This window comes from Dinoponera quadriceps, unplaced genomic scaffold, assembly GCF_001313825.1.
Source record: "Dinoponera quadriceps isolate SergipeBrazil2010 unplaced genomic scaffold, ASM131382v1 scaffold566, whole genome shotgun sequence".
NCBI lineage: Eukaryota > Metazoa > Arthropoda > Insecta > Hymenoptera > Formicidae > Dinoponera > Dinoponera quadriceps.
Window position 1 is genome coordinate 651,604 of NW_014555972.1, and position 17,993 is coordinate 669,596.

At 43.7% G+C, this 17,993-nt stretch overlaps 2 protein-coding genes across 2 annotated transcripts in view; both read right to left on the reverse strand.

The window, feature by feature from the left end:
- LOC106746238 (insulin receptor-like) overlaps positions 1–10,174 on the reverse strand; it is a 63,181-nt gene extending 53,007 nt beyond the window's left edge. The window contains exons 1-2 of the mRNA XM_014622590.1: positions 7,014–10,174; positions 3,134–3,455 (exon numbers count right to left, since the gene is read on the reverse strand). The gene's annotated coding sequence lies outside the window, so the exon portion shown is untranslated. The remainder of the gene's footprint in view (positions 1–3,133; positions 3,456–7,013) is intronic.
- Positions 10,175–12,949: 2,775 nt separating this feature from the next.
- On the reverse strand, positions 12,950–17,890 carry LOC106746342. The gene is made up of 12 exons (XM_014622875.1): positions 17,837–17,890; positions 17,451–17,666; positions 17,174–17,374; positions 16,916–17,089; positions 16,060–16,184; positions 15,495–15,997; positions 15,221–15,423; positions 14,952–15,153; positions 14,380–14,580; positions 14,210–14,308; positions 13,436–13,726; positions 12,950–13,370 (listed from the first exon to the last, which is right to left on the reverse strand). The coding sequence occupies exons 1-12, from the start codon at positions 17,888–17,890 to the stop codon at positions 13,066–13,068; spliced, it is 2,574 nt and encodes an 857-aa protein (XP_014478361.1). The 3' UTR covers positions 12,950–13,065.
- Positions 17,891–17,993: the final 103 nt, after the last annotated feature.

Here is a 17,993-nt window from a genome sequence, read left to right on the forward strand (position 1 = left end):
GGGGGGGGGGGGGGTTATATACGTGTCCAATAAAATATTAATCGAAGCCTTGCTCTCTGCGACGAGACGCGCTACTCCGAACGCGCGCTACATGAGCATCCTCGATGCTCGTGTTCGAGATGCGCGCATATTTGAATACAAAGCGCCGTTAGGGATAATACGTTCCGCCGCGGTCGCACGGCGAAAGGCATTTCTCGTAGGCTCAATTTCGAGAAGATTCTATTAATGGAACGGCGTTAAAGACACCACCACTGACGACGAATTTCGTGCGTCACGTGGCCTCATTCATAACGGAACCGGCGGAGTTTACGGTGACGATTTTCGGAACGCGGCGTATTTTATTCTCAGACTGTCGTATAACACTGTCGGAAAAGAAAAAAAGAGAGGAAACTTTTCAATGGATCTCCCGTGAGATATTTCTCGCCCCGATACGCGCGCGTGCCATAAGCGTAAATATACAACGCGGAAAAACAAGAGAACCATCATCATCATCATCACCGTCGTCGTCGTCCAATCTCCGTTGTTCGCAAGAGACACCGTGAAAATATTGTTTGCCGTCTCCCCCAAGTTGGCGAGTTTCAACGTTGTTCCCTCGTTTGAATAATCGCCGATGTTAATATACGAAAACGACGCGAAAGTTAGGATGATAAGTCCCACCGTGGACTTAATTAGAACTCTTCCTATCGATCCGTCGCGTTAATATTAGCGAAAGAGAGCAACGTCCGCGTTAAAATTAGCAAACGGGGAGAAGTGTCATTTGGTTGGGAATATCTTAACATCGTCATCCGTTTTACATCCGTAAAAATGATATCCCCCGCAGCTCGAACCGTTATTTATACGTTCGCGTTATTTGTTCGACCGTGGTAATTGTGTGTCCCGAATCACACAAACAAAACAAAGGAGAAGAATAACTGTCCATTCCAATATTCTTATAAAAATAGCCGTTTTAAAGGCGTGTATCGGCTGGAGCGTCGACGGTATGAAACGAAAAATACGATAAACTCGAGTTATCGTGACATTAATACTAATGTACGCATATTACAGTAAAATATGTAGACTAATATTGCAAAATGCGAGATAAATTATCCAATTAAATAGCAAACTCGCAATTCATATTTCGGTATGCTAATATGCGAGAAATCATTAGTCACTCGTCCGCATTAAGAGCAACAGCGAAATAAAATATGCGAATCGTTCAACACCTACACTAACTAAAAATCTACAGATTGATTTATGCACAATGCAGAGAAAAAGTCTCGCGTATCACGGCGGAGAATAATAAATGATTCGCGTTCGCGCAGAATATGTAAACGGACGTTTTCCACGCTCGCGGAATTTTCTCCCCGGGAGGGCGCGCTTTCGATTGCGGAGGTCCCCGCGGTAGAACGCATAATTGCAGTTAACTCCCCGCGGGAGAAGGATTTTCGAGTTTCACCTCGAATTACGTCCGGTTGAGAAATTGTTCCGTACTCTGTTCCCCTCTCGTCGTCGGTTGTATCGCGTCACAGATATGTTTACGGTGTAGTTCGGAATAAGAGAGGGGTGTTCTTTTGCGTTCGTGTTGCGTTATTTGCAGCTTTAAAGCGGAAGACCGCCCAATCCACTTAATTCTGACCGAATATCGTGAAATAAAACGAGATATTTCGAGGAGAGGTCTCGTAGCTCTTCGTGATTACGCATTTGAATCTTTCGAATAAATTCTTTTTGCTCTTTTAATTCAATCCAAAATCCCTCGCCGAAGTTTTGATCTCTGAAATTTGATCGCAAATTTAAACGTACACGAGTTCAACATTCACACAGCGAAATACATTATCCCGTCTTTTATAACTTCGATATCTGATAGGAATCGTATCGTCGATGTCAAGAATAAAGTTCTCAATAAAGTCCCCTCTCTCTCCCTCGTTTTTAAAAGTAGCAATAAACAACCTACTTAGAGCGAGTTCCGAATTTCAAATGTAAATTCACGAATTTCTCGTAAGCGGGCACCGCGCGAGAGCGTGAAACGCCTATAAATTATCGAGTTAATTTCAGGGGGTCCATCTCAATTCGTTAACGTTTTGCCGCACGGACACACTTGTAGTTACGTGTCTCTTATTTCGAGCTATGCTAAAACGCGAGCCCATCGAAATCGGAGAAGGACAAAGTTCCGGACGTTTTCTACCGACAGCGAGCCTCGATACTAAAATTCTCGAGTGGACAGCCCAACGTGTGGCTCGGATTCGCTACGTAAGCAAACGATTGAGACGCATGCCTCCACAGGCGTCGCTTCGAGTTAGCGTTGGCTGGGCGTAAAGCGGAGTTTCTTCATTTGCGCCGGGAGCCGTACATTGTGAGCTATATAATTAGATCTACGCGGTAGATCTCCCATGTACAGCTCCCCGCGCGTCATTTCTATGTACCGTCTAAGCCGTATCTTCGTGTAGTCCGTACGTGATGTTTAACCGGACTTATCTCACGTAGACTAAACCACATATGTTATACCGACGAACGGACAAATTATCCCTTGACTTCGCATTCCGCTATCTACCGCATACGCGACAAGACATGCATTTTGTTCAACCAATCTGACAGATCATTAAAGTAATAGAGAGAGAGAGAGAGGAGGGAAGGGGGGAGAACATGATATTTAGTATAAGTTAAATTTTCACCAAACGACCGGCTCGAGCGAGTTGCTCCGGGTGATCTATCAACTATCGTCGACGCGATAGAAATCAAACATCCTGTACACGTATCTACGATCGCGACTATGAGGCGAAAGTAAGCCGATAAATCAGACTAGAGCGAAAGTTATGACCTGTGTTTACATCACATGTGATTTTTCCACGAGGTACCGCGGCAGAAGGAACTCTCCACGTACGCATCACGCGCAAAACTTGCAGCTTCGTACGATCGTGCTGCGTCCCTACCGGGGAGGAGGGGAGCACAGGGACACCGGGTAGCGCGTTTCACGATGTAGTCTATGTATGGTAAACAAAGGAGCGATCTGAAATCGGGCAGCGGCGATCGTAAACCGAACGACGCTTTGAATCTCCGCGATATCGCGAGAAAATCGTGCGGTCAAGGTAGAGGAGAGGCCGCGACGGCCGGTGTGACGCACCGGACGAGGATGAAGAGAAACCACCGATGTGCCTACCTTTCTCTGCTCACTTCGTCTTCCCGCAGAGCCGAGACCGAAGAGGACAGCAGCCCAGGCTCCGCGGTATCTCCCCGCCGGTCTCTCTATCGTAGGCACGCGGTCCTCCCGTAAATCGCGAAAACACAGGGGCGATTATCTCCTCAGGGCCGTACGGCACGTGGGTCGCTCGGTTTCGCGCGTACGTCAACGACTGTGTGTCAACGAGTGCGAACGAAGCCGCTAGCGTCCCTAACGAGGGGAAAGGAAGGAGAGAGAGCTCGGCGACGTTGTTGTGAATTGACACGACGTGGCGCGACTGACGCCTCTGGGAAGATCGTCACTACATACACGCACGTACACAAATAAAACACACCGTCGAACGGAGCGGCGTTCGTCGGGAAGCAACCGCTGCCTGACGAGCGGCCGTCGCGTTACAACGTAAGACGCGCGGCGCCAACGATCGCGCGCGCGGTGCGACGCTTCTCTAACCTTACGAGCAGAAAAGGCTCTCTCGTAGATCGCAGATACGAGGCGCGCTGGAGTCGCGTACTCGCACGAAAACACGCTCGAGCGTCCGCCGATTCATGTCTACTGCTCGCACGCGAGATATGACGGAATGAGGGAGAGCGAGAACGCCCGGGTGGTGGGGTGCTTCCAGCGGCGGGAGAAGGAAGAGGGCGAAGGTGGGGGCACGGCGCGAGGGTCGAAAGCGCGAGGTGGGAGAAGCCGGCGAAAGGGCAGGGCAGCAGGCTGGTGGGCGAGTGAGCCAGCGCGAGAAAGGGAGAGAGAGAGAGAGAGAAGCATAGGAGGAACAAAAGTTCCGACGCCGTCGTCTCCGTAAAAATATTTCCGTGTTTTTAGTGCGACGGTCGTCGCTGTGGCTACCACTCTCTGGGCCAAGCGACGTCGGCAGCCGGTCGCTTCGCCAACCTTCGCCTCCTCCGCTCGTCTTTTTGTGCACTTACGACGAGGAGCCCGGCGAGGAGAGAGCGCGTAAACGGCGGAAGACGGGGTAGGCGGACAGGAAGGGCGGCGGGAATGGAAATGCTAACCTTTGAACGATATCAAGTATTTCGCGTATCGCGCGGACCCGATATTTCTTCTCGCCAACGAAGTCGAGTGTGATTGCAGACTGTTGTTTCTCGAACCGTATTGCACACGCCATGTTACATCGTTGCTTCTCGCTCGGCGTGTAATGTACGTGCTCTTCGGTTCGAGAGAAACACGACTGTTCATTTCACGTGATTCCTTCTGCCTGATTGTGTTTGCTCGGAGCTGCGGGGGAAAGAGCGCGCGCGAGAGAGAAGGATAAATCGCACAACGGCTAAAACAAACGTGACGCTTCTTTAGCCGCGGAAGAAAAGCTCCGGGAAGACGAGTAAGATTTCGTAATGCGCGCTTAACACGCTCCGAGCATTTCGCATTTATTTTCCTCGGAGATATTTCTTTCCCGGACTATGAATATTCAGCGTAACGCGAGTCGTTTGTACTATTCTTATGTAAAAACAGGTTTTTTTTCCTCCCACGATAATATAATTGCGCTGAGAAAAGAGCACGGTATCTTTATGGATGGATACGACATCAGGAAGCAGCGGAGAACGTTATCGGCAATGTCCTAATGACACTCGGAAACGATCTTTAGGGGAAACGCGCGTTCGAAAAGCCTTTAACGGTACTTTGGGACACATCCATCTGAGTTACGACCATATCGGAAGCGAACCGTGCATTTTTTATGACGGAGATAAGGCACGATGCATCGAAGAGCTGTCGCACGGTGCTCGACGGCGACTCGTAATTAAGCCTTATCACCATTTTAACGGCCATACAGCCGAATACAAAAGAAAAAGATGAAAAAGAATATACGGGCCTTTTGTCCATTATTTATACATAAACGGACAGGTGTAAAAGCCGGTGGGAGCCGGCAGTGCGAGAGAACGCGAGCAAGCGCAGGCGCAATTCGCGAGAGCGCGCTATTAACGGTCGCGTTAACATTGTAGCCGACGGCATTGTCCGAGTTCGATAATATCAATGCTTCAAAGTCTCGTGTATTCAGGCCGCACCTCTGGCGCGGCAAACGCGCGCAGTAGATTAGCTTCGAATTTCGTTAATAAGCTTGGCCACGCATTTAACGCGATCGATTTCAGCGCGTTACACGATATGTAATTAACGTACATTTATTCCGCGGGCACGTTGAACGTGCGATATTTCGACGTGTTATGCTGAATGTATCCCGGAAAAATATTATCGGCCATGTGTAGCCGGGATGTGCATCGCGCTTCGTTCTACCGTTGAAGTTTCCGACAGATTCGTTCTGTCGAATCGAGATGATGTCATTTCGAACAAACGGTCAGACGGGAAATTCAATTTCTGTTGTGATCTAGCTTGTTGTGTGTATCTGCTGCTTCGGAGATGATGGTTATGGAGACTTTTGATCTGTTCCACACCTATCATCATGCCCGACGTGATGAGTACACAGGGTCTCAGCATAAGGAGATCACCTAAATATCTCCTTTGTTTTCAACGAGAAATGCGTTTAGAATACATATTTGAATGGTTTCGAAGGAGGAATATCGTGGAAAGGAAATTTTTTGGTGGTCATCTTTTTTAAGCGTTCTTAAGATCCTCAAATTTAGGCTCCCGAGATATTTAGGTGTTCCTATGTTGGGATATTCTTTACACGAGACTTAATTTAATTATCATTTCTTAATTACGGCGAGTCGTTGGTTACGTCGAGTATTGCGTAAGTTTGCGCTATCGATATACGCCGCGTATCGCATATTTGGTACACAGTCTCCCGGCCGAAATTCGTAATGCCGCGGGATTGTATTCGCACGTTGCGTCACATTTTGCGAAGCGAAGGACATAAATTATTTATGGCTGCTCGATAAGCTGAAAATAGGGCAACGTCGCAAACACTGCAGAGAGGGTGGGAAATCTTGCCTGCTTTTCCGAGCAGGCTGATCGAGACACGTTTAAATGCAATTATGACACTTGCCAAATGATAGCCGGGATATATATTAGCGATTATGCTAAGCGACTCCTCGCTCTTTGATCTCCTCATGGCACTACAAACGATCGATTGTTTCGAGGAACTGCGCGCGAGTTCGCGTATAGCGTAAAATATGCAAAAGTACACATCGAGAGCCGATTACAACTTCTCATTTATTTCACGGTCATTATGCAGCATCGCGCGTGCTGATTATTAAAACAGATGGATGGAAAAACGCGAGAGAGACATGCGGATTGGCATTCGCGACGACCACGAGAGAGAGATTACAAGGACGAACGTTTCCAGCGCGGATTTCGCGTCAAATGTGCGACTCATATCGCGAATAAAAACTTATCTCTCGCGTACGTACGCGAGTTTCAGGTTTGATCCGATTTGTCCATATTACTTATTTCATCGTTATCTCGCGAATGTACGTTCGCGCGTAGCTTTCGCTTTAGTAGAAAAGATAAGCTTTCGGACGTGCGTCGTTTCGCCAGTAGGCATACAGAGAGCAAGACTTGCATCGCACGGATGCGGAACGCGGGATGGGGGTAGAGGCACGGCGATCTTACGCGATATGCAAAAATATCACCCACCGTGCCTTCCCCGGGCCGATTGATCCCGCCGCGCGGGACGACGTAACCCGCTTACGCCGCTCGATTTTTGCAAAAGCGCGAACCAGTACGTCATTAATCCGGATCGTTATTTACGATTCAGCTGCGCTGAATTACACCTTACATCGGCAGTCGCGAACCGATCAAAGCGCGGCGGAATCAGCTCGCGTCTGTCTCGAAGGTGGAAAGATTCCGCGGAAAGAATTCCCGTCGCGCTGAAGAACCGCAGGCGACGCTGCGCAATAACACTCGAGGCCGGCGATTTCAAGTCGCACGCCCGAAACGGCTCTCTCACCTTCGATCGAGCTCGATAAGATATAACGCACTCGTCCGGCCATCGATTACCGATCATCGTCGCCTACTTTCCCAATTACGCGACGCGTCCGGCGGAGAGCGAGATCGCTATTTATGACGCACTGATCGAAGGCTGCGATCGGGCCGAAATGGTGGCCGCGCGAACGTAAACAACGAACGACGCACTCTCGCTCTTCACACGCGTTCCGCACTTAAGGGCGACTGAGCCGCGGCGCGACGCTCGCGACGTACACAAACTACTGCGTCGCACACCTTCGGTCGATTGATCTCGCCGGACGCGCACTCCTACACCGTCGTCTTTGTGAGGGTCCGAAACGAAGAGAGAAAAAGAGCACGCTGGAGCGACAAGGAGAAAGAAGAAGAACGCAGGAGAGGGCGGAACACACATTCGGGGACACTTCTTATCCTCGCCGCCGTATTCGAGCCACCGTTCGCCTTGGCATTGAGCGTGATTCTCACGTTACATAATGACGAGTGCATAAATTCCCCGGATGGAAGTCGCAGGTAAATGAAGTCCTTCGCAGCGTCCGAACGCGACCGTAAGTCGGAGAGAGTACCAACCTTGCGGGCTTCGATTCAGCGCGGCGTACGTGGGTGTAGGAATCTATCCACACTTTACGCGACACGCTAGAGCTCGGTACGTCGGTTACACACGGCGAAACTCCGAATCGAACTCGGGCCGCGCGTCGAACGGGAGAGAGGGGGATGGAGGGGAGAAAAAGCCAGAATTTCGGCGATCACACACAACGAGGACTCCGCGCCGTTGTCGTCGTCCTACGTAAATCGAGAGTCACGGCAGTGTCGCGCTTTTTCCGTCGATCGTTCCGATCGCTCTCTTTCGCGAGGAGGAGAGCACCCTACGCGCCGGCGGCGAACGATCAAAACAGAGAAGGAGGGCGCGCCGCGACGCGGCGACGATGAAGGGGTTGGTGGGGAGCGAAAGAGGTCGCAGGCATTGAGCGGGCGCGACGAAGCGCGAGCGAGAGAGAATACGCCGGAGCGAGCGGGACGGGCGGAGAGGCAGACACGACCGTGTCTTGTGTATTGCGTAGTAAGCGCTTGAATGGATTACGTCACGCGCCCGAAGCGACCAGAGGGTAGAAGCGCGCTTCACGCAAACGCGTACCACCCGATGGCGGGCGTTTGCGTTCGTTCGTGTGCCACGAACCCTGTGCGAACGAGAGAGGGGGGGACTTTCGACGCGACTCACGAAAGAGGTTGCGGCGACACAACAGGACGGCGCGTCGCAGCGCGCTTAAGATCGCGCTTGTAAGGTTGCGGGGACATTGCTCCTTCCTCGGTTCCCGATGACGACGGGTCGCCGCCGATGCAGCGCGCGCAATCGATCGCCGCTTGGTACTTGTGCGAAAGTACACACGTGTATATACGGGCCAGTGTTGTGTACCGTTTCAGCAGAGAGAAAGATATATATATATATATATATGTGTGTGTACATCCATACATAGAGAGAGAAATTGTCTTCGGTCGCGCCCACGCTGCCCACGTGCGTTCTCGGCCACGAGTCTCGGGCGAGTCTCGGCGTCCCTGCGTGTCGTTCTGCTTCCACTTCACTCGCTCCGTTTCCCCTCTCGTTTCCCTTCCTGTGTCTCTTTCGTATGGCTCGTTGCGCTCGTGTGTATACGCGCATATATACACTCTTATCTAGTACATGTTTATATATATCGCGGCGTCTTTCTCTCTCTTTCTCGCTCGCTCGCTTTAGCTCTCGTCTGCTTTCGGCATCGCCGAAAATTACGTTCCGCCACGTTCCGACGCTACCGCGGGAGCAGACCAACGAGAACGACCGCTAAGCGTGGCGTTCGCTTCTGTTTTCTCCCTTCATCAAGTAGCGCGGCAGGAACGCGCGACCGATACGCACGTGGACCGAGGGTACCGAGCTTTTTGCGAAAGGCGAATGAGATCGCTCACCTCGCACGACATGCCAGTCGTGACGTGCGCACGTGAACATTCGTCGTCTCCTCGTCACGCAGAGCGGCTCGCGGTGGACGGACGGACTGTGATCGGCATACCACTCGTCTCCGTTTCTTCCGGGACGCACACACACGTACGTATGTACGCAGGTACACGCACGCACCAACACACGCTAGTGCGCGCAGTCCGAACTCGTTTACAAACTCTACCCTCGGACGCGGGCTCCGAGAGCAGCTCGCTTCTACGAGTAAGCAACACGACAACGTACCGACCAACGGGTCAGCTGTTACTGATCGACTCCGACGATTATACACACCGACGGCGGAACGACCGCTATGCCGCGACACGGGTCAATCCAGAGCCGCCCGCGGAACGGGATACGAGCGCCATCTGACGGTCGGCACGCAAATAACGCAGTTAACCGTCGTCGGATTCTCGCTGTAAAGAGATCATTTCGGATGCGTTTTTTGTTCCTGAACTACAGTTGCACTGGAACTTGCTTCGTTTTCTTTCAACGATAAGTTGTACGTTTTTTTCACTCTAACAGTAAAAAGTGTAACATGTTTCAGAGACAGAGACAGGCTTATTGATAAAGTCGACACCTTGCGCGATCCTACCCGACCTGGCCGGATAATCTGTTATGACTTGTTTATCGTATGTCATACGATTATTCAATTTCTAAACATGTGTGCGCATCTACAATGCAATAATATCGCGTATTGTACTTACAGGGGTGAGAAGTAACAAGTTATTGTTCTTCAGCAACGATTTGGTAACAATATTATATATTGTAACAGAGCAGCATAATTGTGATATTGCGACACTTTTACTACGTAAGATATATATTAACCCTTTGCGCTCGAGGCCTTTTTCGCTCGAGCGAACTCGAGAGGAGTTTAGCTGCTCCCGCTTATTTCATGAGAGCTAGGAATAGACTCGTGAAGCAATATTCGTTAGGCCAAATCTAAATAAACACCGTTATCGCTCAATTTGCCGCCTCGATCCGAGTGGTGCCTGAGAGGCACCTCTCGAGCGCAAAGGGTTAAAACGTTCTTCGTTCTTCCCATCCCATAAAAGAGCTGTACAGTTACTTCTCAAAAAATCCTCGAGAGGTTTACAACGCTTATATGGTGTAAAAACCCCCACTTTCAAAAATATTATAATACTAAAGTGAATAACCGAATTTCTTATTTCAAAATACAAACGTAACAAACATAAATAAGTCTCATTTTAGAATTTTTGTAATAAATTATATGTATTAAATGATATTAAAACTTACCTTTATACACTTCATTCATTTATTCATGACCTGTACATAATTATTTACCAAGATACGAAAACAATCATTGACGATAATTTTATTTTTTTTTGTAAATATATATTAATAAACCGAAAAACATATAAAAAATAAAAATATTTATGAAAATAACATTACTATTATGACTATTTGGCTTATGAAGAGTTTGAAACTATCATTTTCATGTTTCTCTCGTTCAGCTACCCCAAAAAAAGTACAAAAGGATTTTTGTACGTCAAATAGGAGTAAAGATATGAAAAATTTTTCGAGCGCGAGCGATATCGAACGAGAGAATTCGGTTTATCGGGACGGCTGAGCTCGGCTACCCCCACTCCTTCGTCCGCAGCAGTAGGCGCGCGCCCTGCTCGTGCGCTCAACTTTCGCACTTGATTATTAATGCTAATCATTAATAAAATGAAAAAAATTATTTTTTTTCTTAAAATATAATTATTTTAAAGTAATCTCCTACAAGGCCAATACCGCAGGATGAAAACTGTGGATAGAGGAATTTAAAGAAAAAAAAAAACTATCTCGGCTCCAAATGATCGTAGATCAACTTTTTTTTTTTTAATTCGTTGAAAATTGCCAGCAATCGATTTGGGCTAGAGCCAATTCAATAAAATAAAAATTGAAAAAAATATAGCAAAAAACGTGACCGAAAAAAAAAACAAAATTTTCAGTCATTTTTTAGTATTAAAAAATTAAAAAATCATTATAAACGTAAAATAGCATAAAAGTACAAGTCTTTGAGAAAAAAATAAGCCCAAGATCGTCACTCTACGATCAGCCCTAGAGCAAGAGTGGCCAATTTTCGAGAACGCCTTTTTTTCGCAAAATCAAAATATCTCGGAAACTAAAGATTTTTCAAAATTCGAAATTTGTACTTATTCTACTTGCTACGAACTATATTTCCATCAAGTATCGAGTGGATATATATAAAATTAAAAAAGATATAACGAAAACAAAACAATGCTATTTTCGACGGTTTTTTCGATATATCTCGATAATTTACATCTCGATCGAGACTTACAAATAATTAATTGAAAGGTCTTTTTATTATCTACAACTATGTCATTTACTTTTTTTGATCGGAGTTATAGTTTTTTTTATCTTCGGAAAACCGTTTTTTCAAACTTTGCGAATTTTTTTCGCCAATTTCGCCAATTGGATTCGAGTTTCATGAAATAGAAATGTTTTTTAGAATTTTTTTTTCTATACAATCCTATTTTTTGTTTTCGGGTTGGAATTTTGTCATCTCTGCATACCTATTGATTGGACTACACATCAGACCACGGATTGGAGATTGAATTGAATTTAGCCAATCGATGTGAAGTTAACTAAACTCAAGTTTAGTGAAATTTAGTGAATTCTACCCTGATTGGTCAAATTTCAATTCAATCTCAATTCCCAATCCGTAATCTACGATACGGGCTTTATGGTTTTTGTCCACAGGGCGCGACAACGCTCGCGGAAGTTCACGCGATAGCTAATAAACCTTTAGTACTTACCGAAAAACGGAATATTAGGACCTTGCTAAATCGATTGAACCTACGTAGAATTTGATCCGTTCAACCGTTGTGACCATAGAGATATAAGAATAGAAGGAACAAGGGATATATGCTACCTGTAAGTGGAAGTGATAGAGGTCAAGAGAGAGATGGATGCCGAGTGTCCTATCTGTCTCTTTCTAGTCGAGCGCTGTGATTGGTTGTTACAATGAGCCACCAAGGCGACCACGCGACGTCAGAAGGGGAGAAAGCAGACTAAAATTTCGTTTTATAAATATGCGTGCACATGTGTGTAGAATTAAAATTCGTTAAACATTCGAACGTTAATAAAATAATAATTGGACGCGATTCGTTTAAAAATGAGGCATTGTTTGAAATGCAAGGCGGAGTCTTATCCTGGATGTAACCGCAGTTTTCACTCGTAAGAAAGTACAAATACGTAACCTCAAATAATTATATATTATTTTTTCCTTCATTTAAAAAAATATGTAAATGTTGTAGGCTACCGAAGGATGTAGATATAAGGCGTAAATGGTTGAATATACTTCAACTACCTTTGTATTTTAAAGTGAAAACAGCATATATTTGCAGTGATCATTTTAGCAATGACAGTTTCTTTGAATTGGATGGAGAAAAATGTATAGCTATATCGTCGTTATCGATTGGCGCGGCAGCCAATCCCAGCGCATGACTAGAAAGAGACAGATAGGACACTCGGCATCCATCTCTCTCTTTGCCTCTATGACTTCCACTTAAAGGCTTGTTCCCTCTATTCTTATATCTCTATGGTTGTGATGATAGGACCATCTCTCAACTAGAAACGCGGTGTAAGTTTACACGTGCGGCCGCTTTGCGCAAAACACTATCATCATATCTTATATCAGTATTGTGCAAAATTTCGATATGATACCAACAATAGACGTTTAACAATTTTATAATAATACCGGCACAAATTGTTTTTCTTTGATTATTTAACAAATAATCTCATAGGAGCTATTTTTCATGATTTTCTCCGATTATTGTATAATGCCGAAAAATATTAGTATGAAAACGATATTCTTGACAGCAGTTTCAATCCCTGTGATTAAACATTCAAATTTTATTAAACTGAATAATTATGAATCTATATATGTAATCGGCATTATTGTTCGTGTATGTTCATCAATATATATATTAATGTAACTATCATCTTAAAATATATATTTCGTATACTTTTATAACTAGAAAGTAATCCACTGACAAGAGGATTTCGTGTAAAAATACAATCCCTTCCTACACCATCGTTACACCTTATACTACTTCGATGTTGAGTTTTGAATCTTGCTATTGGAAAGTTGAACGCTATTGAGCCTTTTACAGGTTTCCGTGATTAAGGATACATCGCCGCCACCCGATATAGCCCGTTCGCCCGACTTTTCGGTCACTGAGGACTTGTTTAAACAATTGTCCGCTTCTGATCTCACATTTCCGCGCAAATTTTCTACCGTGTTGGAAACTGATCCTTTCTTCGTGGTACCAGGAGATACATCTTGTGAGGATTGACAAGACGAGAACGTTGCATTCGCCGATGTAGATAACATGCTAATCTTCTCCAAGGCAGCTGAAACACATCACACCGATGTGGCCGCAGTTTCAAAGTTAAACGGACTTCTTCGTGAATTTTACCGGTTAAATCCATGCTCTCTTCAGTGACATCGATGTTAGCGCTGTGAACTGCAAAGCTATCCCTACCGAAGAGATGTTGTCTGACGTTAGACGGATTCCTGAAAGACATCTCGCTTCGAACAATTGATTCCGCCTCGTTCTTCATTTTACGCGGTGTATTGTACATGATGGTGTGCTCGCTGCGTAGTGCGCGGCCGCTTTTTATGTAAGGTATTAAACACGACAAATCCGACGGCTTCTGTACGGTACTGTTGGCCGGTTGAATGGACAACGGCGGTTTATACGTTTTTACTGAAACACAAATTAAATTTAACGACTTTTCACCTTGTGATACAAAAAATGCGCGATAAAAAAAACGGGTTTTTCTTCGCCGGCCTCCGCTTTTCGATTTTTGCAATTTGTTTAATTGTGCCAAGTTGTACATGTAACATTGTGCTAAAGCAGTACCTTCGAAAAATAATAGTGAAAGAAATAAAGCGAAAAAAAAGAAAAAATTTAGCGAAACAGAGCAAAATTAACGTTTGGATTCGTTAACCAATCCGAAATATATAATATCTGATCATTTATTATGCAGTCCAGTTTAAAAGTATGCTGGAAAAAATGGCGACCGCGCACTTAGTAAACATGTTGGAAAACCACTGATGTCGTTCAGCAGAAAATCTTACAACAGTTGCAAAGCTGCTAACAGCACAGCATAAAGCTCTTACTTAGCTGCTTGTTTTTCTGAACGCGGCCATTAGAAGACTAGCAAAATATTGCCAAGTTCTTACAAACCTGTGTAGGGTGTCCTGATGTAAGTTAAACTGCTCTCGTCACGTGGCAAACCGTAAATCGTACATGGAAAATTGGTGTTACCGGTGTTGAAGATACTTGCTGCAACATGCGAATTTTTTGCTTTAATGACGTATTTGCTGCACAATAAACATAGGCAGACTTTATTATACTTGTCATGCCATGGCTGGAATTTCCTTGGCTCCTTCCGGATTTCTCGTGCATGGTGTTATTCATAATCGCGGATAGCGCGGGCTGCAATCTTTGAACGACTTTCAAAATTAATTCACAGCGTTTTATCACGCGTAACTGTTGCGGCTCCGTCGCATTCTCCACCAGAAGAGTTTTGGCAGCCGCATTGGCTTCGAATATGGCTTTTAAACGAAATGAAGAAAGGTCAAATACAAACAATCATACGGCCTTGTTATTTACATCCATCATTTAACCAATTGCCTCCAAAAGATATATCGTATCGATTCAATAGTAGTATAAATTAAATCATACCAACTTGATCGCCATCGTTTACGTATATCGTCGAAATTAAACTAATTTCATAGAAAGTGTAGCTTATTCACGTCAGTGGTTTAATACCAATTTTATATTGAACTCTTTATCTTTATTTCTCGGTGTCAATGATGGTGCATTAAATTGGTATAGATGTTTTAATGCATAACGTTATTTACGTACATCATCAATGCGATAGAAAGTTGGCATCAAGTGATTGGTGTAAATGAGGTATTTATACCTGCTTTCAATTCTCTCGTCATCATTATCGTCTGACGATCGATATTTTCTATACCGATATCATTCACGACCGCAGTCATTTGGCTGGACAGGGCCGAGGCCCGCTGAACAACAGCTTGCACCTGCAGCCGAGTCACTGGTTGTCTATTATCCAGACAATCTGACATTGTCTTTACATGTTCTTGAAGACTGTCCAAAACCACCTGATGAATGAAGGACACGCTCAAGAACTTTTGCTCAAGTGATTCTCGACTTTTTCATTATATCTACCTGGCAGAAAGCAGCTGAGTTTATAATGAGATTTACGACGTTCTGAAACTTGTTCATTTCTAGCTGCCACTGCGCGGTCAACAGCTTGACACTAGAACGCATCTCTTTGTTGTCAGGATGCAAGTAGAAGGAAGTGATGGCGGATATTAACTCAGTCTCTAAGGATTCGAATCCTGCGAGACAGTTGCGGATCTTATTGTTACCTGAAACAACAACGCTCGATATTTCGTTTTGAAAAGAGAACTTTCTTATTTTATAAATAAAAATGACTAACGACTCGTGTCTTTGCAACAGGCGATAGCGAACATTCCGATTTGTACGGTCTGATCAAAGAGTTGATCGAAATCTTCTGTGAGATTGTTCAGATCGTTCTTAGATCTTTCTTTTGCGCTCAACGAACTCCCGCACGTCATAACAAATTTCCTCAACACGGTGTAAGGATTGCTGAAGACCTCCATTACGAGGGTTAACATCGCTATATTGACTTTCCGTTCCAAACGATAGAGTGCATCGGTTAAGGTATGCATAAATAACGTATTCAATGCCGTATCCGGAACCTCTGATTGCAATTGCTGTTTTAGCTTATCGTATTCCTGCACTATGGACTGGCATGATCCAGTTATGGCTTTGAAATTATACGGCTGGCACACTTGAGTAACTGCCATGGCGTGAGAGAAGACGTCTTCTAGTCTCAGCCACAGTTCCGCGCATTCGGACAGTTGCTGCTGATGCGTTTTTCTTGGTATCTCTGATATAACATCTAACACTAAATCCATTCTACAAAATGCACCGTAGCGTCAGTGGACGGAAGACATGAGAGACATCGTTTGTATTCTCACCTGTAAACGAAGTGATTCTCTCTTTCGAGAGCTTCCTCTTCCGCAGATGGATTCGAACCACCGAGCAGCTCTATGATCATTTCGCAACAAATACATATTCTTCTACAAATATATTTCTTGCAAGCCTACACATATTTGTGCATTGTAAATATAGTATATAAATTGGAAAATTATTTTTTAAATATATGACCAGGAGAAATTATAGCGGTAACCTCTCAGATATATAATCGAAATTAATTAAAAGCCAATAAGAGCCAACACAAAAAATAATCTACATAAAGGATCGAAATTTCAATTACAAAGCATGACTAGTGTACCGATTGCTCGAATAAACTCGGGAAAAACTTATTATCATTCAGTCATTAGGAATATTATTTTTTCTCTTCTTTCTCTTTCTTTCAAGCTATATTTGTGAAGAATAATAACTGGTCGTTCAAAATATCGCGTTTATTTAAAACCATTCGATTAAGCATTACTAATATAATATCTTTGAGAGACATAAGTAAAAAATTTAAAAAATGGTTAAAAAGTACATACAGTAAGAAATAAAATGTCCTAAAAATTGTAGACAGAGAAATCTGATATGTCTGCATATTCTATGGGCAAAAATAATATTTTCCCCAAACTGATAGGTTTTTTTTTTCAGATAAACCCTCGGAAAGAAAACTGATTTCTTTCTCAGCGGTAATATTTTCGGAAATTTAAAAACACTAAACACCACGACCAGTTCAAAAACAAGTTTAAACTCATCTTGTCTCATAACTGGAAATTGAAATTTTTGTTCTCTTGCGCAAATTACTTTGGTTCTTATTGAGGCTTTTAACTAATAATTTTAATTAAATATATGATCTCTTACATAAATTGGAGCATTTAAATAATGCTGCTCTTCAGCCAGTTGTATCAGCATACCAAATGATGTGCACAATTGAGTAGTGTATAGAGTTAGTTTTTCCGACAGAACGGTAGACGCTAAACTTTTTCTGTACTTTTGCAGTAGATCAAGTATTTCTAATATTGAAGTACCAAGTTCCTATGAAAAAAAAGATATTTAGAAAAATAAAGCTTTGAAATTGAAAAATAAGGCTTAAGAATTCAATTCTATTTCAAATGTCACTTTTATATTTTGAAAGTCTTCTATTTGATTCGCTATGCTCATTTCTTTAACATAATCCAAACAATCCTGGAGTCTTTGCTTTAATGGCAAGCATTCTAAATCTTCGAGAGCTCTCAGAGCTAATGCAATTTTGCCAAACAATGATTCTGCCATGTAATCGGTACTATGTTCGTCAAGTTTGTAATCATCAATTTGTTTGATCTAGAAAGAGGAAAGAAATTGAGAGTGAATAAAATATCACGTACAAATATAATACTGCGACTTTCTTGCTACATACAAAATCTTCAATGTCCCTCAATAAATAAGTATGTTTTGTGGTTGTATCAGCGAAATTTACATTGGTTTCTTCATATTCACTTGTATTATTATCACTTATCAAATTCTTGAATCTCCGAGTTAAAGATTGCAGTTGACCAGAGAGCATTGATTTTGCAACTAAAATCTCTGATGGATTAGTAGAAACATTAGTTAATGATAGCTGTAATCCATTTATCTGAAATAAAAATAATCACCTTGCACTTATTTACTAATTATTGTATTAATGAACCTTACTTTTTATTATATTTTGTATATGTGACTCTTGTACTTTTATTACTGTTTTAAGTCTACTTTGACAAGAATGTTATACTTATCAAAATTGTCCAAAAGAGCAAGTTTGATTACCTGCTGTTGTAGAGACTCCAGTACCTTTTCCATTTGCTTGGTCTTCAGCTCCATAATATTTTGTCTTGTAACTTCTTCGCGAGAAACTTAAAAATTCATACGGTGAAGATAAACAAAGCGAACTTGGTAACTAACCAGACATGGCAACCAACATTCG